This window comes from Vipera berus (genome assembly GCF_964194415.1).
Source record: "Vipera berus genome assembly, chromosome: 5".
Taxonomy (NCBI): Eukaryota; Metazoa; Chordata; class Lepidosauria; order Squamata; family Viperidae; genus Vipera; species Vipera berus.
Window position 1 is genome coordinate 86,315,497 of NC_138207.1, and position 26,149 is coordinate 86,341,645.

General features: G+C 41.1%; 1 protein-coding gene across 2 annotated transcripts; it reads left to right on the top strand.

The window, feature by feature from the left end:
• The first annotated feature begins 2,205 nt into the window (after positions 1-2,205).
• Positions 2,206-26,051, top strand: PPA1 (inorganic pyrophosphatase 1). Of its 2 annotated transcripts, XR_014026752.1 has the most exons (12): positions 2,206-2,308; positions 7,893-7,957; positions 12,280-12,333; positions 13,180-13,299; positions 15,943-16,029; positions 20,331-20,457; positions 21,224-21,351; positions 21,722-21,807; positions 22,021-22,090; positions 23,308-23,347; positions 24,997-25,118; positions 25,689-26,047. XR_014026752.1 is itself a non-coding variant. In XM_081330104.1 (11 exons), the coding sequence occupies exons 1-11, from the start codon at positions 2,245-2,247 to the stop codon at positions 25,020-25,022; spliced, it is 867 nt and encodes a 288-aa protein (XP_081186230.1). In that variant the 5' UTR covers positions 2,206-2,244; the 3' UTR covers positions 25,023-26,051. The 2 variants fall into 2 exon arrangements, 1 of the variants encoding a protein (XP_081186230.1); XM_081330104.1 differs by having other exon boundaries at positions 24,997-26,051.
• The last annotated feature ends 98 nt before the right edge of the window (positions 26,052-26,149 follow it).

The window sequence follows — 26,149 nt, forward strand, 5'->3', positions numbered from 1 at the left end:
AAAGCAGGAGACTGTGAGTTCTAGTGCCACCCTAGGCACAAAGTCAGCTAGATCACCTTGGGCCGTTCACTCTCTGTCAGCCTTAGGAAGAAGGCAATGGCAAGCCATCTCTGGAACCTTGCCAAGAAAATGGCAGGTATTAGTCCAGGCAGTGCCCAGGAGTCAACACTAATTGAAAGGTACCATGACAACAACAGTACTATGGGTGCTTCTAAATGATAGCTGCATATTATGCAATTGTCCGGCCTAGTTCATGAAATCATTCCCATTCTGGGAATGAAATGAGGCTTTGGTAAAGAAAGAAGATCTAAAGCAGTGGTGGCGAACCTATGGCACGGGTGCCAGAGGTGGCACTCAGAGCCCTCTCTGTGGGCACCCGCACCATGCCTCAGAGGTGGCAACTGTCCCTCTTCAACCAGCCGCCTGCTAACTTGCCGAGGTCCCACGTGGCTGGATGCATCCCAGCACGGCTGGTTTCCCTCCCCCCCATCCCGTCCTTCCTGGCCTCGCATGCTCTCCTTTTCCCAGGCACGATCCACTGCATCACCTCCTCAGTTGTCGGCCGGCCATCCAGCTCAGAAGCGGCTTCTTTGAACTGCTGGCGACGGGCTGCGGAACCCCAGAGTTAAGGGGTTAAGGGGCCGGCAGGCTGTGGCTACTGACGGACACCATCGGTCCCCATGTGCTTGCTGGCCTCTGTGTGTGGGGGCTGATGATGTCAGGCAGCAGCTGCCCCAGCCCTTGCCTTGCCCCATGGCAATGGCACCCCCGCCCTGCCTCGCCTCACCCCACAGGAGGAGCCTCCAGCCTACCGCCCCACCTGCCAGAGACCCCCTGGATCTTCTCCATCCCTGCCCACAGGTGTCCCTCCCCACGAGCAACATTGAGGTGACCACGCCCACCTTCACCACACCCACCCAATCTGCCATGAGCACCACAGCCATGCCCACCCAGTAGGCCACGCCCACCTGGCACCCAGCGATAAATAAGTGGGTTTTGGGTTGCAGTTTGGGCACTCGGTCTCTAAAAGGTTCGCCATCACTGATCTAAAGATTCAACTTGGGGACAGATGATCCTGCAGAAAATCTACCTGCATGGTTGCTAAGAATTGACACTGACTTGAAGATGCATAATCGAACAATTCATCTCAAAATAGGCTGGAAAACACTGAGGTCTGGCATAGCTGTTGGTAGACAACCCTGAATTAGATAAGTCAGTGATCTGACTAGGCCAGGGGTCTTCAAACTTGGCAACTTTAAGACTTGTGGACTTCAACTCCCAGAATTCCTGAGTCAGCATATTTATGACTCATGGACTTCAACTCCCAGAATTCCTGAGTCAGCTATGCTGAAGTCCGTGAGTCATAAAAGAGCCGAGGTTGCCTACCCCTGGACTATGTCCATGATGATTTACTACGTCTACATTTTGTTGCGGGTAAGGAAAGATATAATAATAAGATTCACGAGTAAACTATCTCTTCGAAATATATCACAAAATACCCAGTCAATGCTGGATGGTAATTGCCCTGCCCCTCTTCGTCTGTGAGGGACGCGGTGGCTCAGTGGGTTAGGACGCTGAGTTTGTCGATCAGAAGGTCGGCAGTTTGGCGGGTCGAATCCCGAGTGCCACATAACAGAGTGAGCGCCTGTTACCCGTCCCAGCTTCTGCCAACCTAGCAGTTCGACCGCACGTAAAAATGCAAGTAGAAAAATAGGGACCACTACGGTGGGAAGGTAACAGCGATCCGTGCGCCTTTGGCGTCCAGTCATGCCGGCCACATGACCACGGAGACGTCCTCGGACAAGCACTGGCTCTTCGGCTTTGAAACGGAGATGAGCACCGGCCCCTAGAGTCGGAAATGACTAGCACGCATGTGCGGGGGAACCTTTACCTTTTACCTTATCTTCGTCCGTGTGTTGAAATCGGACCAAAGGGTGATCTCAGCCTTCCATAAAAGGGAATTCGGAAGGGAATGAGGGAGTCTATATTTTCGTACTTCTACAGGCGAACGGGAGGCGGCGGAGGAAGCAGCTGAGAAAAGAGAGCCTGCGCACTCGGGCCCCGGCCTGGCGCCTGGATGATGAAACACTCCGGCGGGGTGCTTGCTCCGTGCCGCGAGGGGCGGGGCCGAAAAGGAAGAGGAGGAGGAGCCAGTCGGACAAATTAGGGCCCGCCCTGGGCGGCTGCGCGGTGCATTTGCCTTGCTCTCGTGGCTCGCTTCGAGAGCCGGTCCGCCCGAGCACCATGGCTGCTTACCGAGTGGAGGAGCGGGGTACCCTCAACAGCGACGATTACAGGCTCTTCTTCAGTGAGTCCTTGAGGGCGGGAGGGCCGTTCCCTGCCCCGGGCGGGGGCGACTTTTGGGGTGGGGAACCAGCCAGCCTTGGGGACCCTTGCAGAGCCCGCCGTTCTTCGACACGATCAATGAATGCATGCTGGGCGAGATACAAGGCGGTGTTAGGGATCCGTCTGCGTGGCGCCTGCGGCTTATAAGGGCGTGAAGCGGGCTTCGAGCGAGAGATAAAATCGTCAAGTTTCACTTTCCTCTGGGACGCCGTTGCAACCTGGGGGGGGGGGGGTCGGGAAGAGCGCGTTTCCAAGAAGCTGAGTAAACCTGGATGTGCCTGCTGGAGATGCTTTGGGTCGTCCCGAACTATAGTCGTCACCCTCGGAAGCGAGCCGGGTCGAGTTTAGTTTAAGTAGGGAGTGTCCTTCCCAGGGAGGTAAAACGAGGACCCAGATTGTTGGGGGCCAGCCATTATAGTTTTTGGTAAGCTTGTTTGTTCAAGCAGTAAGTTTCCACTGCAGCAAATTCAATTTTAAATTGAATTAAATGAGCCTTGGTGGAGCAGTGGGCTAATGCCTCCTTAAGTAACACCAGCTGCCTGCAATTAGTGCAGGTTCGCATCCCACCAGGCTCAAGGTTGACTCAGCCTTCCATCCTTCCGAGGTAGGTCAAATGAGGACCCAGATTGTTGGGGGCAATTAAGCTGACTTTGTAATAATGCCGCTTGGGGTGTGTGTGAAAGCCCTAACAAGCAGGCATATACACAGAATGAAGGCTACTGCTAAGCTTGTAAGCCGCCCTGAGTCTTCGGAGAAGGGCGGGATATAAATGGAATTAAAATAAAAAAAGGCGTTCATCTCTCTCGGGCGGGTTTTTGGGGGCTATCTGACGTTAAGTTATCTCGTCAATTCAGCTGCTTCCCTTCAGAAAGGGGAGGATGATAGCAAGCTTTTTCCTCCGAGGACCATTCTTGTCGTTTCACTTTTGTTAATGTATCCAAAGCAGAGGTGGGACCGGGTGGAAAGTCGTCTTGCCTACTACGCCTGCCTGTCGTGCTGGTACGGTTTATTTAAAAAAAGAGAAGTCGATAACAGTGGATGAAAGAAAAAAGGAACGATGTATGTTCTCTAGGACCAGAACAGAACAGGGGAGAAAGTGAAGGGAGGAGATTGGATTTAGGTCGTTGCCGGTATATGTGTTGCAATTGCAAATGCTACTTTCAGTTCTTTTAAGTTTCTTGAGGCTACCGTTTTTTTCCCCCCTTTCCTTTCTTTTCTTTTTTTTCTTTTAGCTTAAATGACTATTTGAAAATTGTCTCTTGGGATTCAGTTTTTTCCCCCCAGGGACCTCTTACTATCCATGGAAAGAGATTGTATAAATTGTGTCAAAAAGTAGTCTCTTTTGAAACGAGCTCCACTCCCCACTTACTGTGGGTTTTTTATTTCCTCACCGCTAGAGAATTGGTTTGCCCTTCACTGTTCCGTATAGCCCCCAACCCTGATTATCTCTCAATCAAATCTGATCCTGGTTATTATTATTATTATTATTTTGAGATCAAAGTTTGGCTTAAAAGCAGCTACCTGCTGTGCTAGCTGTTCACGTAAATTGTTTTATGATGGGCTTAAATTCCAAGATGGTATTACACAATATATTTGTACTGCAGTGTTTTCAATTTGCAAAAAGAATTGAAACAGGGTAGGCATCTGGCTATTTTGAAAAATTTACAGTGGTGACATTGAACTTGACCACTCAGCAATAGGAGATGGGAACTATAGAAATATTTTGCCCATAATCGCTGGAGGGAATTTTGGATATAGAAAAGGGGAAATCACTTCAGTGAAGTATTGGTCTAATGCTTGCATGAGATATCTGTTGTGAAATATTGATTTTGGATTATGTAAACTGTACTTGTAATCTTGGGTTAAGTAAATTGGTTATGTTTGCAAATATTAAATTGGGTAGGGGTATGAAGAGCTCCAAAACAGGTTTCTCAGGTGAATGGTCAACAAATAGAAAATGGTCTAATACAGCAACTGTATTTTAGATTAGTTTATAAATTGGTGTTGTCCAAATAATAGAATGTTTATTGTTTGTTTGACAGCTAACAACTCCATCTTTCTGGTTATTTCAAACCAGAAACTTTAACCCTCCAGTGCAAAAAATATAAGTAATAGTGGCGAATATCTGTAGCTCGGGCATAGGATGAAGGTAAAGGTTCATTCTCCAAGTTAAAAAAAATCCACAAGCTTGGAGGACAAACATTTACCCTCCAATAAATAAATAAATTCCATTGTAATGCTCTTTAGATTTGATCCCAAGAGCAAAGGCTTGGTCTTTGCACTTAGCCAAGATTAAGCAACAAGATTTAGCAAGATTTTAAATAGCCCATAAATGATCTGAGTGACACTTTTCTATAACTGACATCCCTACATCCTCAAGCGATTTTTAAAATCTTGCTAAACTATGTTGCTCAATTATGGCTTTTCTCCTTGACTAGCACTGTACAGTATTATAGTGGAGTAATTCTTATGTCATCTGTAGGGCTAAGGGCAGATAGATTCCCCCTCCCTTTTGTTTGACTGGTATGATAAAATGAATCACCTGTGGTTTAGTTGGAAAGGGCATAATTTTGGGCCATAAAAAATGGAATAGAGATTTGGTGAATGGAATCTAAACTTGGGGAAGTTTAAGAAAAGCACCCTGGAAGAAGACACCAACCAAATACTGCTATATTACTGCCAAGAAGCTATGTGGGGGCATCTATGAAGTCACCAGAGACTGCTCAGCTTGAGAAAAAAGTATATGTTGGTCCACGTATCTGTAGTGTAATGGCTTGAGTATTGCCTTTCTCATAGTTTTTTAAGGCGTTCTCGAGTTTCCTTCCAGTCTGCAGGTGATTTTTATCCTCGTCCATTTCCTCTTCCATTCTACAAAGAAGTTGAGTTTAAAGTCTGACTTACTAGCTAATATGGGTAGTGAAGGTGGCTGTAAAATTAAACCAGCCTTCTCTATAATCCTTTAAGGCAATTTTCGTCTTGGCAGTGATCCACCCCAAGAATTTCCGTGTTCACCATACAGGAAATGTCTGTTGAGATTATCCAAAGGTTACCTGCAGCAATTGGTGTGGCATGATAGGTGACTCTGTAATAGGGCCCAGAATTGCTATTCTGAAAGAACTTTGACTTTTGGCAAACAGCTAGAAATTTAGAAGCAAAATAAATCATACAGGAGTACCAGACTTCTTAAATGACTTATAAGTGTCCCTAGCATCACATGAAGTTGGCTTCTGACATGCAATGCCAACGGGGAACCCAGCAGGGAAGGTTGCAAGTCACAGTCATGTGATGTCTCATTTAATGACTGTGGTGTTTTGGTTAACAATTGCAGCAAAAAGGTGGTCAAATCAAGTCTGGTCATGTGATGCCCTCTTAATCTCCCTCTTCCTTACCTCGCACACATGGTAAAAATCTAATAGTAACTTGGGGGCATGTAATGGTTTATGAAGGTATGGTTTGAAAGCTGTATTATGTTCCCAGCACCAGGCAGGAATGTAGTCTTGTAAAAAATATATTTCTTGCATGAAGCCTAGGTCTGGTTCTTTATACTAAGGTAAGAAATTTCCAAAAGGACTTGTGCTGAGTTAAATCAATGTGACCCCCGTGGAAAGGAACTTGTAGCACGTTTTTTGGTTTCCACTTGTACTATGTGAGTAAAGATGTGGTATCTTTCATCATAGCTATTTTTAAAGTTTATAAAAATGGCAAGCAACATACATATTTTTCCTTTGTATGGAGTGACCACCATTGGATCAGAGGATATTCCGTCTCCTCACTTTTTGAAGTGTCTCAGGACTTCAAAGACGTACCTAGTGATACTATATAGCAGACATGTCAAATTCGTGACGTCGCGCAATGTATCGGGACTTTTGCCATTGCTGGCAATGGGGTGGGCGCGGCTTCTGTGTGATGCGTCCGACCCGCGGGCCGGCAGTTTGACACCCCTGCTATATAGGAAGGGTGTGCAGCTTTTTTCAAAGTGTTTAGGTAGGTTTTAAAGGTAAAGGTGTGTGTGAGAGAGAGATCCCCAGAAGTGGATTGTTTCCATCCCTAATATTAATTTTTTTTTAAAAAAAAACTGAAATTACATCATTGAAATGCTGTTGAATCTCAGCTGATCATGATGTTCTGTAGGACTTCTGCCAGGTTGCTAGCTATTTTATATAATTACTGCAATAAGATATAGTGCATGGGTTATATTTAGATTAATACATTTTTCTATCCAGACTTAGCATTTCGTGACTAATTTGAAACTCACATTTGTCTTTTGCTTCTATGTGTTCTCTACCAACTCAGCTATTGCTGTCAGTGTAAATACAACAGGGGCTTTCATGTTGATACAAACTCATGATTTAACTTCTGAAAACTTCATGTTGTAATTTGTGGTTAAATAGAACTATGAGTGTGTCAATAATTCTTTTGTCTTCTCCATAAAATCAGAAATTGGTTGAGTGGGCAGAACAGTGATTAGCTGAAAGGAGACACAAGTTTGTTTACTTTTTGCTGGTCTGTGTCTACACATAATTGGTACATAATTTTTTTTTAGAATTTTATAATTTATTCCTCTTCTTGGAGTAGAAGAACTGAATTACCCCAAAAAATAGTGGCAAAAGAGAAAGAGTTTTCCCAGGTTCTGTGTCATTTCAGGGTTGCATTAAATTCCACAGGGTCAGTTTATCGGTGTTGGTTAGGAGAATTTAAATCAACATTATCACTGGGAGTCATCTGAGCAGAACATCTGGCAGTCAAGTGTTAAGAACATTCTTAAGGATTGTTACAGACTTGATCACAGGTGCCATTTTCCTCTTTTTACATTGACTAATTTGAGATGAGGGACGCGGTGGCTCAGTGGGTTAGGACGCAGAGCTTGTCGATCAGAAGGTCGGCAGTTTGGCGGGTCGAATCCCGAGTGCCGCGTAGCAGAGTGAGCGCCTGTTACTCGTCCCAGCTTCTGCCAACCTAGCAGTTCGAAAGATAAATAGGGACCACTACGGTGGGAAGGTAACAGCGTTCCGTGCGCCTTTGGCGTCTAGTCATGCCGGCTACATGACCACGGAGACGTCCTGGGGCAAGCGCTGGCTCTTCGGCTTTGAAACGGAGATGAGCACCGGCCCCTAGAGTTGGAAACGACTAGCACGCATGTGCGGGGGAACCTTTACCTTTACCTAATTTGAGATGAAGCAGATGGTAATTCTGTAAGATTTTTGTTTTGACTTAATTGGAATGAAAACTAACTGCAGAGATGGTCAAGCCTCTATAAATTTGTCTTCTTAGAGGCACTCATCATATTAATTCAAATCCATTGTGTCTGTAATGGAACGTTCCCATCCTCTCCTCTTTGGCCTTCTTTCTACAAATGTGCAGAATCCTCCAGATGAGATTTTACCAATCAGGAGCAGATTACCAAGGGGAGGGGTGTGTGTGACCCTTCTCCTACTCCTACTGATAGTACAGAAATGGTCTCTTGTCATAAATGTCCCATTAAGGTACTTTTATCTTAGTGTTGAATTTATTTAAGAAAAATCATAGGCATCTTCTTTCATTTCCAGAAAATGATAAAGGACAGTGCATCTCTCCTTTCCATGACATTCCAATATATGCAGACGCTGACAAGGTAATTTACATGGTTCCTTTTCTCCTTTCACCTGTTCCTCTGATCTATATGATTAAGTGCTAGATAGGTAATTAGTTCATCTTAAAGGAGAGAAAAGGGACGCAGTGGCTCAGTGGATTAGGACGCTGAGCTTGTCGATCAGAAGGTCGGCAGTTTGGCGGGTCGAATCCCGAGTGCCGCGTAGCAGAGTGAGCGCCTGTTACTCGTCCCAGCTTCTGCCAACCTAGCAGTTCGAAAGCACGTCAAAATGCAAGTAGAAAAATAGGGACTACTACGGTGGGAAGGTAACAGCGTTCCGTGTGCCTTTGGCGTCTAGTCATGCCGGCCACATGACCACGGAGATGTCCTCGGACAAGCGCTGGCTCTTTGGCTTTGAAACGGAGATGAGCACCAGCCCCTAGAGTTGGAAACGACTAGCACACACGTGCGGGGGAACCTTTACCTTTACCTTTAAAGGAGAGAAATTCTATTGTATGTATTTTAATAACAAGGCAACCGTTACAACAGTTCACTTACTGACCTTTCAAAGTTACAACATCGCTGAGAAAAGTGACCTATGACCGTTTTTCACACGACTATTGCAGCATCCCCATGTCACATGATCAAAATTTGGATGCTGGACAATTGGTTTATATTTATGGTAGTTGCAGTGTCCTAGGGTCATATGATCACTTTTTGTATTTTTTTTTTTGACAAGCAAAGTCAATGGGAAAGCCAGATTCACTTAACAACTGTGACAAGAAAAGTCTTAAAATGGGACAAAGCTCACTTAACAAGTGTCTCACTTAGCAACAGAAATTTTGGAGTCAATTGTCATAAATCAAAGACTACTTGTAGTTTTATTGACCTTCATTGGTTAAGTAGGAGGCGTCTGAATTAAGGAATTCTGGTGTAGAGTAAAAGAAATTCTGAAGCAGAATTGCGGCAGGAAATCTTCATTTAACTTATTCTGCTGGTTATAAATAATTATTTTAGTCATAGACTGAAGTTTGCTTGTTTTACTGTAGAAACTGCTTCCAAGGGAGAAAAAATATGAAATAATTCTATCTTCCCACACTCAATGAAATATAGACTAAAGGGAGTGTTTCCTTGCTTTTAGACCAATTTCTATTGCATAATACAGAGAAAATGAAAACTTTGTTGCTCATTTTTTTAAAGCTGATTTGATTTCCAAAATTAGTGTTGGGAATTTGGCTTTCACATTTTGAGAAATTGTTGGTATATAAGAGGCTTTTCCCTACTATTTATTTGGAGTTTTCTCATCCTAATAACCAGTTTATTTTATTTATATGATTTATGTGGATGTCTGGGTGGGTGTAGAAGGATTGAAAACACACATTCAAAATCCCACAACATGTAACTGTGGTACCCAGGATAAATAATAACACTGATTAATTGAATATATGCCATCAAGTCGTCAACTCTTATAACTCCTTTTCCTGGAGGGAAAAAACATATGAGCCGCAGAGCTTGTCTAATCTTCCCATCTGAGAAGGCCAGTCAGATCTTCAAGGAAAGGCTAATAAGGTTGGAGCCATCTGTTCTTAAACTATGGATTCGCATTCATAGTTTAAGAACTTGTGTAAAATTAGCTGCTTCAGATGTAATAATATCCAATAAACCGCATCATATAGAACTCAGTTTTCATCTTTTCTGTCTCTGGTTTGCCATATATTGTGCTTTTTTTAACACAACTGAACTGGGAAATTATTGTACTTGCTTACGAAACAGAATAGTGTTTGAATATAATGTCTTTATCCATCAGACTAAGACAGGGTTAGGCAACCTTGGCTCTTTTATGACTCGTGGACTTCAACTCCCAGAATTCCTGAGCCAGCCATGCTGAGGGAAAAGGGAAAGGTTTCCAAGCTGAGCCATGCTGGCTCAGGAATTCTGGGAGTTGAAGTCCATGAGTCATAAAAGAGCCAAGGTTGCCTACCCCTGGACTAAGAATATTTAGTTTGGAATGGATTGGTCTCAAGCTTGTAGCGAGGAGAGCTTTGGTTGGGAGGAATCCCTTAATTTCTTTCATCATCCCAACATGATTAAATGGTGTCCCTGCCTGGCTCAACACTGCCGTGCCAAACATCTAGATTAGATACAGGCCTGATTTATACTTCCTTGGAATTTTACATACCTTTTATTCTAGCTGGTCTAGGAACTCGGCAAATAAGCCTGAGACATTATGTTTTAGTGGTTCAGTGTAAGTGTCAAGTTAAATGTAATATTTGGGCTTCAGACAGAACAGAAATGTTCTTATGGACACATGGCCTCCAGGTTAGGCATCAATACTGCATGAACAGACAGTTGAGATATTTGTTTATACTTCAAAAAATGTAAGTGCCTCAATTGTACTTCCTGCCGCAGTCTTTTGACAGCAGCCATTTTTAATTTATAAAATAAATAGGGAAAAAGATGTGAGAAAAGAATGCAAGTGTTTGGAAGACTGAAAATCTGCACGCACTGACAGCGGCTTAAAGATGAGTTCTGAGGATAAAGAAGAATAGCCAGCTTTCAAGTTAGAATTGCAAGGTCATAACCCCAATACAGCTTATAATAGCTTTGTAGTAACATTTTGATTGCATGTCAGAGATAGATAATCTTTAGATAATCTTTATTGTCATTTTTTTCCCTCTGGGCACAATGGCACACATCAAAAATGAAATTTAGTTGCCCGCTCTCAAAGTGAAACACATACACAACACATACCTAAAACACTCTATAAACCACGTATGTATAGACCCACACCCCTACATATACATAACAGTAAAATATTAAATACTGTCCATCTTGAATATATAACGGAAGGAGGAAGCTTGAGAGTTCACAAGGTTAATGCTGTATGGAATGAAGCTATGGTTGAATCTGGATGTTCTGCTGCCGATACCATGAAGCCCCCTCCTTCCAGAAGGTAACAAGGAAAACCGGTTGCGAAGAGGATGTGTCGTGTCCTAGACAATCTTTCGGACCCTGCTCAAGCAACGCTTATGTGCCATGTCCTGGATGGAAGGGAGGGAACTGCCAATGATCTTTTCGGCCATCCTTACCACTCTCTGCACCGCCTTCCTGTCTGAAGCAGGGATGCTTCCAAACCAGACTGTGATGCTGTATGACAGGATGCTCTCGATCGTCCCCCTGTAGAAAGTGGTCAGAGCAGGGGAAGGAAGATGAGCTTTTCTCACTGTTGAGCGACCAAGCCAGCCGACCCATTAGCTGCACACCCAGGAATTTAGTTAGGTGAAATGCTGAAATAGGAAGCAGAATTCAAAATTCTACCTAGAACAAAAGCATACATTATTATCTCTAATCTCTAGCACTTTCCAATATTCGTGTTGTCTTTATAAACTTAATAGAATTGTAATTCACTCTGGTATTGGAGACATTTTAAATTTATTCCTACCTGGATTGTTTCCATCATTATATTCCAAATACATATTGCTTCACTTTGAACCATGTAAAAAAATGATCTGAAATTTTATCTAACAAATGTTCAGTACCTTTTGTTTCTTCTGAAATTTTGCTAAAATTACTTATCTTTCCTGACTTGCAGAATTTGATGATGATTCTTCTCAATGGTTTCTTGAAGCATTTCTGTCAAATAGTTGCTTAACAGCATAAGTGGACAGACCTAGACAGTTAAAAGGTCTTTTAAATAACTTAATCTTTGAAGGAGAAAAATTAGCCTAAGCTGTAATCTAATCTGCCCTCTTGTCCTGAAGCTTATGGAAAACCAGGATTAGGCTTCAGGACTGCTTAATCCTTTTAATGGGCAGTGGATGATCCAGGAATAAACTGTTAAGTAGGAACTGGCTCCAGATGTGCATAGCCCATATATTGTGTTTTCCAGTAATTATTCTATTATTGCCTTCTCGAGTGTATGAAAGATATTTGCTGTTGCATTACCAAATGGGAAGATTTGAGGGCTGTCCCCAGTGCTGTGGTGTCAAAGTTTTGTGTCTGAATATCCAGAGAGCCATCTCCCTCAATTAATAAAGCAAAACCCAAGAGAAAATTTCTCCTACAGCTTCTTTTTCTTAAAAGTCAAGGGTTTCTTCTCATGCTAGGTAAGGAAAAATGAACATCTCCTCCCAATTGAAAGTTATAATAGGGCCAGTTTACATTTGGGCAAAAGTTTACTCTGGACAAAATTTGTGGGCAGGAAGGAAAAAAATGCATAGTTATAAAATTCATGGGAATGGAAACGTTTCAGGGAGTTCCATGGGATGATAGTTGCTGGGTGACAATTCAGGAAGGATGACTGATTGCACATTTCTCTGTGTTATATTTTTCTATGTACTTTGCTGAATTTATGTTCTTTTCAGCATGTCTTCAACATGGTTGTGGAAATACCTCGATGGACCAATGCAAAGATGGAGGTAATACAACTAGAGCACAATAATTGATGGCTTCATTAATTACTTCATCAAAAACTAGTTTATAGGTAGTCCTCAACTTATAATAGTTCGTTTAGTGACCATTCAAAGTTACAGTGGCATTGAAAAAAGTACTTACGACCACATTTCAGACTTATGACCATTGTATCGTCGCCATGGTCACATGATCAAAATTGAGATGCTTGGCAACTGACTCATATTTATGACGGTTGCAGTGTCCCGGGGTCATGTGATCCCCTTTTACAATCTTCTGACAAGCAATGTCAGTGGGGAAGCCAGATTCATTTAACAACCACTTTACTAACTTAACAGCGGCAGTGTTTCACTTAACAACTGTGGTAAGAAATGTCGTGAAATGGGACAAAACTCAGTTAACAACTATCTTGCTTAGCAACAGAAATTTTGGGCCCAGTTGGTTGAAGTCGAGGACTAAGTATATTAAATTACAATTTCCCTGCTATTAATAATATATAATCTACTACAGGGGTCTTCAAACTTGGCCATTTTATGACTTGTGGACTTCAACTCAGCACGCTGGCTGAGGAATTCTGGGAGCTGAAGTCCACAAGTCATAAAAGGGCCAAGTTTGTACTAGCAAGTTTTTTAAAGCCAAAGTCCTATGTGTACATACACGGAACTTTTTCCAGTGAGACACACACACACTGTTTTTGTGTGTATTTATGGTTCCTATCATTCTGGCTATTTTATCTTGCTAGAAATATTAAGAAATATTAGAAATATTAAGTAAAACATCTGCAAAGAAAGTTACATTTTTTCTTAAAGGATTTTTAAAAATTTGAGTACTAAACTAAGTAAATTCTGTTTTAGATTGCAACTAAGGATCCTCTAAATCCAATTAAACAAGATGTGAAGAAAGGAAAGCTACGCTACGTTGCTAATGTATTTCCCCACAAGGGATATATCTGGAACTATGGCGCTATTCCACAGGTACTCTAATATTATACTCTTATCTTTTTTATGAATTTCAATAACAAACAACACTAATGAAGGGGAACTTTATGCCACTGCATAGACAACTGTGGGCAAACTCTCTGGAGGAAGAAATAAACATCTTAGGCTGTAAACAAGCAAGCTGCCTGTGTTAGAACCAGTGCTTTTTTTGTAAAAGAAAAAGGTGCCGGAACTCACACGTGTCATACAACCCTCCTTGCCTACCCTATAAGGTTCCATCCAAAAAATGTGCCGGAACTCCGTTCTGAGCGTTCTATGAGAAAAAAAGCCCTGGTTAGAACAGAAAGAACAGCTTTATTAAAGCATAAGAAGCCTTAAAACTACAGAGAGCTCTCATAAAGCCAGCATAGATTGAATGAATTGATAGTAATAATAGGAATGCTCCACAAATCAATTTTAATGTAATATTTATTCAATCAATGCTGTCTTTTAAATTTGTCCATGGAAACTATATCAAATTCTTAACATTTATTCCTATAGCATGGTTGTTGTATTTTAATAATAAATAAATCCATTAAATGAATTGGATTAAAGTATATTTAATGTGCTTTAATCCAATTCATTTAATGGATTTATTATTATTATATAAATTTTAATAATAATAAATCCATTTCACAGACTAGTAGAGAGAAATGGGTGTCCATCGGAGCAGAACGTCAGGATTTTACACATGCATATTTTAGGTATTTTAAGCACAATCTTATGGGGGCACAGAGTAATACTGTGGATAGATTTTGTTTCCATTGTATCCAAACCTGAGCTACATTAAAATGGAGTGCTTTTATTATTGTTTTTTCTGTCAATTTCCTTCTGACTGATCTTCCTGTTCTTCTGTTACTTATGGGAAAAGATAATGTCCCTTCCCTTTTCCTTTGGACTTGTTGGCTTTGCGATGTTTTATTGTTAACCTCTTTCTTAGGTTTCAAAGCTGTCTTGATAATAAGTTCACTTTTCAATAGAAAGTGGCCCATAACTTGCTTTGTACTGTATTATCTCATTAAGGATTTATTCTGATATCCCTTTTATTCCCCAAGCTGGTATCCCTGGTGCTCTGGATAGACTAGCATGTGTTCTTATATGAAATACAAAGCATTCCAGAGCTGTCTCCACTAGATTTTCACAACACTGTTTCTCAGCTGGAAGGGAGTTAGGTCAATTTCTATTAAAGCAGTCCTGAACTATAATTTCCTGTTAGCAAGCGTTGCCCCTGCAATCACCTTGGATGTGAGACAACCTCTTTACGTTGAAGTAGCTCAGATTTCATGTGAAGTCCTTTGGATTCTGTATTGAATCCAATTAAACAAGATGCGAAGAAAGGAAAGCTACATTACGTTGCTAATGTATTTCCCCATAAGGGATATATCTGGAACTACGGCGCTCAGATTGTGTAGTGCTTTGGATTCTGTATTGAATTGTTTTGCATTTTGTATGTCAGGGTTCTTCAAACTTGGCCCCTTTATGACTTGTGGACTTCAACTCCCAAAATTCCTCAGCCAGTGTGCCTGGCTGAGGAATTCTGGGAGTTGAAGTCCACAAGTCATAAAAGGGCCAAGTTTGAAGACCCCTGTTGTATGTTCATAAACAACGCTTGCATTGTCCTAGCGAGAAAATGCATCCTTTTCTACATTCTTAAAAGCATGAGTTTCTCAAAATATTGACAAGTAGTCCTTGTCTTTCGACCACAATTGAGCCTGACAATAAAAGTCATAAGTCATGATGGTCATAAAACGGGTTACCACATGACTGGACCCATTTTTACTTCCTGTTTTATGAAGCAAATGCGGTGGTCATAAATCGAACTTGTTCACTATGCACCTGTTTTTGTTGGAAACCGATGCAAATACCAGTTTCTGACAAAATGGTCATAAATCGCAGTCATACGATCACAAGGCACTGCAAATGGTCGTAAATGCAGGCCACTTGCTGAGTGCTCAAAATGTGGTGGTGTGACTGTGGAGGGGTGGCATCAGAACTTTGAATCAGGGTCTTAAGTCCCTTGTGTGTGTGGGGGAATACATTATGTCTTTGAAAGATTACGAATTCCTTGTTTTCTTCTAGCCAAAGACATCACAACTATTGGCTACACAATTCTGTATAGCTGTCAGTGGACAAAGAACAGTTTTCAGTTCCTTTATAGCAGGGGTATCAAACTCAATTTCATTGAGGGCCGCATCAGCATTGCGGTTGCCCTCAGGGGGCCGGGTGGGTGTGGCCTGGGTGGGCGTGGCCTGCTGGGTGGGCGTGGCTAGAGTGCGTACGGCCTACTGGGTGGGCATGGCCAGCTCTACATCGTTCGCATCAAGGGTGCCTATGGGGGCCTGGGCAGGAGTGGGACAGATCTGAGGGTTTCTGGCAGAAGGAGGGTCTCTGGGCCAGGGCCAAGGCAGTGGGGGCCGTTCCCTCACTGTTTCCAGGATGGCTTCGCGGGCCACATGAAACCACTTCGTGGGCCGCATCCGGCCCCCGGGCCTTGTGTTTGACATGTCTGCTTTATAGAATATCTAAAGTGCAAAATATTTTAACATGGTACAGTTTTCAATTTTAATTGAGCAGCCCTGTGCTGAGATGAAAGGAAGGTTGCGTAGCAAGTAGTTAAAGGAAACGGTATTTATTTTGTAGACGTGGGAAGATCCAATGCATAAAGATGAAAATACCAACTGTTGCGGAGACAATGATCCAATCGACGTTTGTGAAATTGGAGACAAGGTAACAAAATACTTTTCAGGTAGAAATTTGGAGTTTGCTAACCATCTTTGAAATTTTGCCAATATGTTACTGTGAAGATATTTGCAATCGGGCTGTTTCTCTAGCTGTCACTATAAATATATGGAAAAGTGACTGATCTTTACGTGTAGAATTCTTGATTAACAACCACTTGTTCAGCAACCATTCAAAGTTATGTTGGCACTGAACAAGTGATGGTTACAACTGATCCTTGAAGTTCCAGCTGTCCGAGCATCTCTGTGGTCACGCGATCATGATCTGGGCTCTCGGCAACCGGCTCAGACTTACAATGACTGCAGCACCCTGTGATTACATGATCATAACTTACGACCTTCCTTGTCAGTTTCCCACAAGCAAAGTCAGTGGGAAAGGCAGCGGGGGAAAGCTGCAAGTTGCTCAGGTAAATCTCATCCATCCACACATTTCCCACAGCCTTGAGCCTCTCCAGCCACTCATACACTCTCCCCACCCACTGGTAGCCAGCACCCCAAGCCCGTATCCCCTTGCTTTCTTCCACCCAGCGGTAGCCATTTGCCTGCCAGCTAGTCTGCCTATGAACCACCTGGAACTTCCAACTTCCTGCCAGCTTCCCCACTGATTTTGATTGTTGGAAGCCAGCAAAAAGTTGCAGGCGTGCTCCCTTAACAGCTCACAATCCTTGGATCCTCACTTAATGAGGGCAATAGGGGCTGCTAAGCTTTGCGGTCAAAAAGGGATGTGGTGGCTCAGTGGGTTAGGACGCTGAGCTTGTCGATCAGAAGGTCGGCAGTTTGGCGGGTCGAATCCCGAGTGCCGCGTAACAGAGTGAGCGCCTGTTACTCATCCCAGCTTCTGCCAACCTAGCAGTTCGAAAGCACGTAAAAATGCAAGTAGAAAAATAGGGACTACTACGGTGGGAAGGTAACAGCGTTCCGTGCGCCTTTGGCGTCTAGTCATGCCGGCCACATGACCACGGAGACGTCCTCAGACAAGCGCTGGCTCTTCGACTTTGAAACAGAGATGAGCACCGGCCCCTAGAGTCGGAAACGACTAGCACGCATGTGTGGGGGAACCTTTACCTTTTAAGCTTTGCGGTCACATAACATTGTGCTTTACGACTACATTGCTTAACAATGAAAATTCCAATCCTGATTGCCAGCATAACTTGAGGAGTCCCTGTACAGAAAATGTTTAAAGAACTGTAAAGTTTATGATAGGAAGCATATTAGCTCAAGGCAATTTTTATCATTTCATAAACTCTGCTGGGGGAGAGGGATTATATTTCAAAATGGCAAGAATACTCTTTGAAACAGTAAGGGCTTATCCATCCTGTGGGCCATTAGTTCAGTGGTTCTTAAACTGCTTGACCCAATTTGTACCCCTTTTCTCGAATAATGTCATTACTTTCCCACAAAACAAAAGGAGAACACCAAATTATTGATAAATCCCCAGATTCTGTCGTTTTAATGCAGTGTCTTGCCAGCTGCAATCCCAAACTGGATTTTTGGCTCACAAACAAGCAGTTACAAATTGCTCCATTGCCCAAATTATTGCGTTTTAAGAAGTTAACAGAGAGCCTACCAGATGGGGAAAGTACTAATCTTTCAATACAGCATTATATATTTTGGTGCAGCTACAGCATTAGAGCTAAAATGTCATGGAATGCAAACATATGCCCATTTCTATGCATAGCCTAAATATTTAAATACTATGTGGAAAGCAAATCTGGTAGATGCCCAGTGCTTATACAGTATCGTATCGGTTTGAAGATACTACCGTGAAGGCATTTCTTGGAAGAACGTAGTATGCAATGAAAATGAGAAATCCTAGTTGAAAATAATCAAGTAAGTTTTTTCCGAATCCCGTATTTTAATCAATAATATCTCCAATGTTAAAACAAATAATAGAGGTGACAACGGACACCCCTGCCTTGTGCCCTTTTCAATATTACATACTTCAGTCAGACTATTATTTACTATTATACGGGCTGTTGGCTTTTGATATAATGCCCTAATTGGTTGTAAAAATTTATCCCCAAAATTCATTTTATCTAATACTTTCATCAAAAATTTCCAATCCAATTGATCAAAGGCTTTTTCAGCATCCAAAAAGGGAATTCAAATAAGAGATCAGGATTATAGATTGAGGGTGTTTGCAGACGATCTGGTTGTTACGGTGACCCAGCCAGAAAATTCTGTTGTAGAATTGATGGAGATAATAATGCAATATGGGAAAGTTTCTGGATTCAAGGTTAATATACAAAAAACTAAAATGCTGTCTAAGAATATGACAGTATTACAAAAGGCTGTTTTAGAAGGGTTAACTGGATTTGAAATTGTCAAAAGGGTTAAATATTTGGAGGTATATTTGTCACCCTCAAATGCAAAGTTATATAAAAATAATTATGAAAAGCTATGGGGAAAAGTTCAAAAAGAATTGGATAGCTGGAAAAATTACAATTGTCTTTATTGGGAAGAATTGCAGCAGTGAAAATGAATGTCTTGCCGAAATTTCTATTTTTATTTCAAATGATACCTATTCTTAAAAAGGATTCAAACTTGGAGGAATGGCAAAAGGGTATTAATAAATTTGTCTGGGCAGGGAAAAGGCCACGAGTCAAATTTAAGATCATGCAGGATACGCGTGAGAGAGGTGGTCTCAAAATGCCTAATTTTAAATTATACTATGAAGCTGCTGCTTTGTCAGCGATAAGTGATTGGATTAATTTAACACAAGGGAGATTATTAAATCTTGAAGGTCATGATTTGTTATTTGGCTGGCATGCATACCTATTGTATGATAAGAAGGTGGATAATGTGTTCAAGGTGCATATTTTAAGACATGCTCTGTTGCGAGTTTGGAAAAAGTATAGACACAAGTTAAATTATAAGATACCTCTATGGGCAATACCGAAACACGCAATAGAAAATTATAAATGTTGGGTTTAAACATGATGTGACTACATATAAGGAAATTTTAAGTTTGGAAAGGAATGTATGGCATTTGAAGTCGTATAATCTACGAGGAGAAAAGATTGTTCAAACCTGGTTTCAGTATGGGCAATTACAGGCCAGGTGGAAAGAAGATCAGAAAATTGGTTTTTCAATGACTGACGAAAATTTGGTAAAGCAAATTAGAAATCAGGGTCAAGCACATATCAAACGGATATATCTTGCATTGATAGAAATTGATTCAGAGACAGAACTTGTTAAAGATTGTATGATAAAGTGGGCTCAGAATTTTCAAGAAGTTATTACAATGGATACTTGGGAAAAGATTGGGTGAGAAATGTAAAATTTACGCAAGCTCAAAATTTAAGAGAATTTTTATAAAATGTTTTATAGATGGCATCTAGATCCTAAAAAATTAGCAAGTATGTATCCGAACTACCAGCCTAAATGTTGGAGGTGTGGTGGTGAAGATGCAACGTACTTTCATATATGGTGGACCTGTAAAAAGGTTAAAGCGTTTTGGATTAAAATTTGGTGGAATATGCAAAAGATATTTAAGAAAAGGATAAAGTTTTGTCCGCAATTGTTTTTACTGGGCATTATTACTGATACTACTGTTGTGGACACTAAGTTGATGTTGAATTTAATTACGGCAGCAAGACTTTTAGTAGGGCAATACTGGAAGAAGGAAGAACTGCCGGCTATAGAAGAATGGACTCTAAAAGTTTCTAACCTGGCGGAAATGGCAAAGATCTCAGCGTATTTGAAAGACCATTCGCAACAGAGATATATTGTGGAGTGGAAAAAATGGATTGATTACATCCAGAATAAATATGGGACTAAAAAGTTTCATTTAGCATTTGAATAAGTATTGATGTGATATTTATATTGCTTGTAGTCATTTTATAAGAGTTAAAGTGCGATAGACTTAATAGCTTATTGTTGTTTGCATATGGTAGATTATGATTGTTTTTACTTTTTTACCTTGTATTTAGCTCTGGGAAGTCGGGGAGGGGGGAAGGGGAGGGAGGGAGGTGTTGGGGTGGGTTGGGAAGAGGGGAGGGGGTTGGGAGGGGTTTTGTTTTGTTAAAGATAAAATGTACTGAAAAACTTTTCAATAAAAAAAAGAAAATAATCAAGTAAGACCTTTCCTCTTCACCTGAGAAAAGCTTGTCTACAGAAATTGTTGTCCAAAATCAGCCTCTGAATAGGCTGCTGAACACTGGAATTTTTTCCACGAAGTTCAGGTTGCTGAGCAGTTAAGCAGAAGAGGAAATATTGTTACTTCACCTGTTCTGGCTTAGTAGGACCAGTTGCGTGATTCATACCTAATAAGTAAATTTATTCAAACAGGTGTGCAAAAGAGGCGAAATAATTCAAGTGAAAGTTTTGGGTACGCTGGCATTGATTGATGAGGGTGAAACCGATTGGAAGATCATTGCGATCAACGTTAATGACCCTGAAGCTGCTAATATGAATAGTAAGTAGCTTTGAAGTGAGAATGCAGACACATTTATGCCTTATCTTTTCCAGCTTTGAAATTCCACACGTGGAAAGTGGGTAACTGGTACAAAGTAAGACTGGTGTTCTACTCTTTATGCCATTCCATTGTGAAAGAGTACAGGTAGTCCTTGACTTAACAACAGTTCACTTAGTGACCATTCAAAGTTACAGCAGCGCTGAAAAATGTGATTTACATTTGGATGCTTGACAACTGACTCACATTTATGACGGTTACAGTGTCCCAGGCTCATGGGATCCCCTTTTGCAACCGTCTAACAAGCCAAGTCAATGGGGAAAGCAGATTCGCTTAACAACCGTGTTACTAATTTAACAACTGCCGTGATTCACTTAACAAGCGTGGCAAGAAAAGTCGTAAAATGGGGCAAAACTCATTTGACAAATTTCTCACTTAGCAACATCAATTTTGGGCTCAATTGTGCCTGTACGTTGAGGACTACCTGTACCTGCATATAAATAGCTATCATGCAAAGTTGAACTTCATTTCTGAGTACTATATTGATCTGATTTCCCTTTGGCTTCCTACTCTTACATTTGAAATAATCCCTAATTAATGCCATCGATGTACAGTAGAATTCTTGATGGAATATAGGCTGATTTTTACGGGAATGGTCACATTTCTTCCGCGAGACGTTTCCCTAGGGAAATCTAAGAGTAAAATATATTGGGACACTCAAAACAAAACGTAGCAGATGCTGAATATATATGCCTTTTAAAAATTTAAGATATTGGTGATGTCAGAAGAATTAAACCTGGATACCTGGAAGCAACTGTGGACTGGTTTAGACGATACAAAGTACCTGATGGGAAGCCAGAAAACCAGTTTGCGTTCAATGGAGAATTTAAAGATAGGGTATGTATATATTTTGTCTACTACTGGCCACTGTTGGAAACGGCTTACGCTTTTCTTGCAAACAGTGCCAGAAGTGTACCAAAGTATGTCTGCGGCTGTTTTTGTTCAGAACTGCATTCAGAAATTGTCCTTAACTACAGAAGATGTGATGACTACACAAGGAAAACAAAAAGACTTCTTTTTCTTTTCAAATTAACTAGCCAGTGATGCTTCACTACACTGTTAAATGTAGTATGGTGCAGTGTAACGATACGATAAATAAAATCTATGATTGTGCATGTATGTAGTTATGTATGTTGTGGTAATCACGGCATATTATATATCGGGCTGCTGAGAAGAGACTGAATTTGTTTCCCATTTTAAATCCTAGGACTTTGCAATTGATACTATCAAAAGCACTCATAACTACTGGAGGGCTCTGATAATTAAAAAAACAAATGGAGGAGAGATTGCTTGGTAAGTTGTTTTACTGTTTCTTTCAGGAGTGCCTTGCAAAGATGAATCAAATGAGTCTTAACCTGTGTGTAAAATTAATGCTTTAATATTTTTTATGGAATTTATATCCTACTTTATCCCTAAATATGTCTCATTCTAAAGGTATATTTCAAGATATTCATATTACTTAAATGCATTGGAGAAAAACCTGTCTATTTTTTCTGTCTTTTCCAGCACAAACACAACTTTGACGGATAGTCCTTTCCGTTGTAGTCAAAATGCCGCAGCAGCCACTGTGTCAGCGGTAAGCAGTTCTGATCAACATTTGTTCCCTTCACATCTTGGGACATTTACTGGGAAAAGCTGTGTGCATTCTGGGCAAACTCAGAAAGGAAAATTCCCAGATCAGATTCAAGGTCTAGTTACAACAACATTCTGCTCCCAGAGACTTCACGATGGCTGGAGAACGCCCACAAGCCAGGCCTGAAGTCAGTAGTGCTCCTCCCACTTCTCATAGTAGCCCCGAGAATCGAATGTGTATCTTGCTAACTCCACTTTACAGATTGTTCTTAATTACCACAATTGGAACTAGTGTCTCCATTGCCATGCGAAAGATCACGTAATTGTGATGGATACATGACATCAGTTCCCATTTGGTCATTAAGCAAGTCAACTCACTGTCCTTAAGTGAGACGTCACATGACCGCAACTTGCAATTTTACTGCCAGCTTCTCCTTTGACTGCTTGTCAGACTATAAAGCATGCATAAACAGTGATCACTTGGCCATGGACTTTGTGCCACTTGTAAATATTTACCAGTGGCAAAGTGCCAGAATTGTCACTATCACAGTTATAAGTGCAAGGACCAGTCATAGAGTTATTTTTCAGTGTAGTCATAATTTAAGATGTTTGCCAAACAGGGCATTTATTAAAGCGAGGACTGACACAACAGGAGAAAGCATGCTTTATCTTTGCTGTGAGTTTTAATTTTTCCCAAAACTCCTTTTAAGTAAATTTAAATTATTATTTTATTTTATTTATTCATTCAGTTTCTATACCTGTCCAGCTCAATCAAGTGACTCTAGGGTGGTTTACAATTTAGTTGTTTTTCTGATATTTTCTACAGGCTGACTATGCTAAGATTTTCTTCTGTTCATCTTGTACATCTGTTTCAAAAAAAATATGTAAGAACTGTGTTAGAAAAATGCAAAATAATGTCTAATTGATTTCACTTAGAATTGGTTTGCAACAATCCCAAGATTCCTTTTTCTCCCTAACATTGGAAACACAGGCAGAAGAAAAATCACAGCCTAATAAACAAGACCCAGTTTTTCAGACATAAAAGTTAAGTTTTAGAGACACTTTCATTCTCCACAGCCAGCCTCTTCCAGCTAGCATAGTCAATAAAGATGATTCCAAAACTATCAAAATGTGATATTTAAAATATTTATTATAAAAGAATTGCTACGATTTATAGGCAGTTCTGAATTAAGTAATAATTCTGAATAAAATATGTTTCAGCTACCTCCTTGTGGGACCTGTAATCCATTACCAGCTGAAGGTAAATTATCTTAATTTGGAATGAAATATGAATAAATGTATTTTTGTGTTGGGGAATGACAAGCTTGACCATTTTATCATATTAACCTAAATATGCAGAGTAAATGTGTACCTTATAATTTGCTGTGTTTTGCAAGACAGATTTAAGGCCAGAAACAGCCAGACATTTGATTGGGATATTAAACCTGGCTAAATGTAAGGCAGAGTAAGACATTTATCCATTAGTTCTATAGCTATGCCAAACAGTAGGTAGAACACAATTTAGGTTGCAGTAATGGTATTGATGTCTAGTAAGACATCTTGTTTTCTGTTAAGAAAGTATTATTATGGTATTTTAAAGCTAATAAAACATTTAAGAGCATAAGTTTATAAGATTTAGAATCTGATTTATCCTATATGTAACTTGGATTGTACTGCAGCAATTTAGCATGATTGCTGTTCTGGAAACTTTACATTTAAAGCTGAATATAGATTCTGTTACTTTATAGTGCTATAATATTAAGCATTTAGAACAGGGCTTTTCAACCAGTGGTACAGGTACCACCTGTGGTACATTGGCACCTGGCAGGTGGTACGTGACCATCCTAGAAAAGTGGTACCAGGGGAGGGGAATGAGCTGAACCAGTGGCAGCACCACACAAGCCTGAGCGAGAGACGGCTGGAGCTGCAGGGCTGTCAGGGCTCAGTGGAAGCGCCAGGCTCAGCGCCAGGCTTCAGCTGGAACTCAGTGCCCAGAAGAAGCACCGATCAGCTGGAATGTTGCAGTATCTCCAGGGACTTGTTATTTACATTCAGATGCTTGGCAACTGATTCATATTTGTGACGGTCACAGTGTCCCAGGGTCATGTGAAGTGACCAAAACCTACTGCAACCACCTAGCAGATGGGGGGGGAATAAAAACCAAACACCCCCCTACCCCACCCTTGCTGCCAACCCTCAACAGAAATGCTCAACAATGAAAACCTCGGACAGGAGGAAGAGCGCTGCCGGGCGGGCAGGCAGATGTCTTGCTCGGCTGTGGCTTGGGGGCAATTTTTCAGTGCCATTGTAACTTCGAACAGTCACTAAGTGAACTGTTGTAAGTCGAGGACTACCTGTACTTCATCACTTTTTTCCTTTTTTTGGGGGGGGGGATCAAGTTTTTGACACCTTGCTAGGCAACTGGTGGTACTCGGATGTTGCCATATCCTAAAAGTGGTACAATGGGTTGATTTAGAAAACTGATTTAGAAAACTGTAGTTATCAAACCTCCCGCATCTAAATCCCCATAAACCTCACAGAAGCTCAGCCAGTATATTTACCATCTCTGTTTGTGATCACTTCTCTCAAAGAAGCTTCCCCATCATGTTCTCAATATGCATGGAAAGAGTTTCCCCATACGTCAAAGGAATGGACTTTCTGATATGCAGATTGTCAGATGTCCAGATCATGTGCTGGCAAAGGCTGTTCAGCCAGAAGTCATGCCCACTTCAATAAACCAAGTGTATTCAATAAAAGTATTTTTGCTCAGGTATTCCCTGCTTCTTCATTTTTCAGAGAAATTGCCTCTGAATAATTTACTTCTGTGAAGCCTGTTACAATAGCTTGAAACAGATTATGCTGACATATTTTTTTTAAATTCTTTCCCTTATTTCTTTTCTCTCCAACCAGTGGACCGGTGGTTCTTTTGCCAGTGAAATTCGACCAAATGACAAAAGTTACAGAAGCAGCTGCCTACTCATCAAGATATTTGTGCAGGACATTTGTGAAGAATTAGCTGAGAATCCAAAACAGTATGTTTATAAATAAGTAAATTATGACTCATAGTCCACTGTGTACATTCAAAAAATATGAGATTAGATGATGTAAAATACCAGCTAAAGTCTTCAAATATACATCATGAAACTCACTCATACATTATTTTGCTGCTTGCTAGGTTTATCGCAGTGTTTCCCAGTATAAAAATTTTAAGTTATTTTTTTCTCCTATCAGACAGGTTTAACAGATGGAGGGGGGAAACCCCCCACACTGATTCCTTGAAGTGCGTATGCCATTTTAAAACTTAAGGTTCCTTACAAAATCAACACCATGGAACTGAGATTATGACTGCTTCCATTCATGGATGCCGTTAGTAGATAAATAATAAATTAACAGTGTGCTTAAATGGCAAACCATTATAAAATGACATAGGTACCAGTTATTATATAAAACAGTGAACAAGCTAAAATAATAGCCCGAGATTGCCCATTTGTTCTCAGAGCAGTGTTTCTTTATTGAGGGGTCCTTGGTGCAAATGTTATTTTGTCGCAGATGTTTCATTACCCAAACTAGATAACATCATTAGTGTATTTGTGTTTCTTTAGTTGTGTTGGCTTCTTCTAATGATGTCTGTGAATGGGCTGAGACCAATGCAGGGATGAGCAACTGTTGCCTCCAAGATCCCTTTATGTGGCTCTGGGGCCCATCGCATCCCCCAGCACAAATGTTGAAAACTGAAAAGAGTTTAAGTGGAAAAAAAATTAATAAAATAAAATGTAGCCCCTAAAATGGGCATCTAAGAGGTACCGGGCTCTGATTCCTTAAATCCAAAACATCTGCTTGCATGAGCATACTCTTCCCTATAGCTTGCATAGGCATACTTTTCCCTACAGCAGACATGTCAAACACATGGCCCGGGGGCCGGATCCGGCCCGCGAAGTGGTTTCATGTGGTCCGTGAAGCCATCCTGGAAACAGTCAGGGAACAGCCCCCACTGCCTTGGCCCTGGCCCAGAGACCCTCAGATCTGTCCCACTCCTGCCCAGGCCCCCATAGGCACCCTTGAT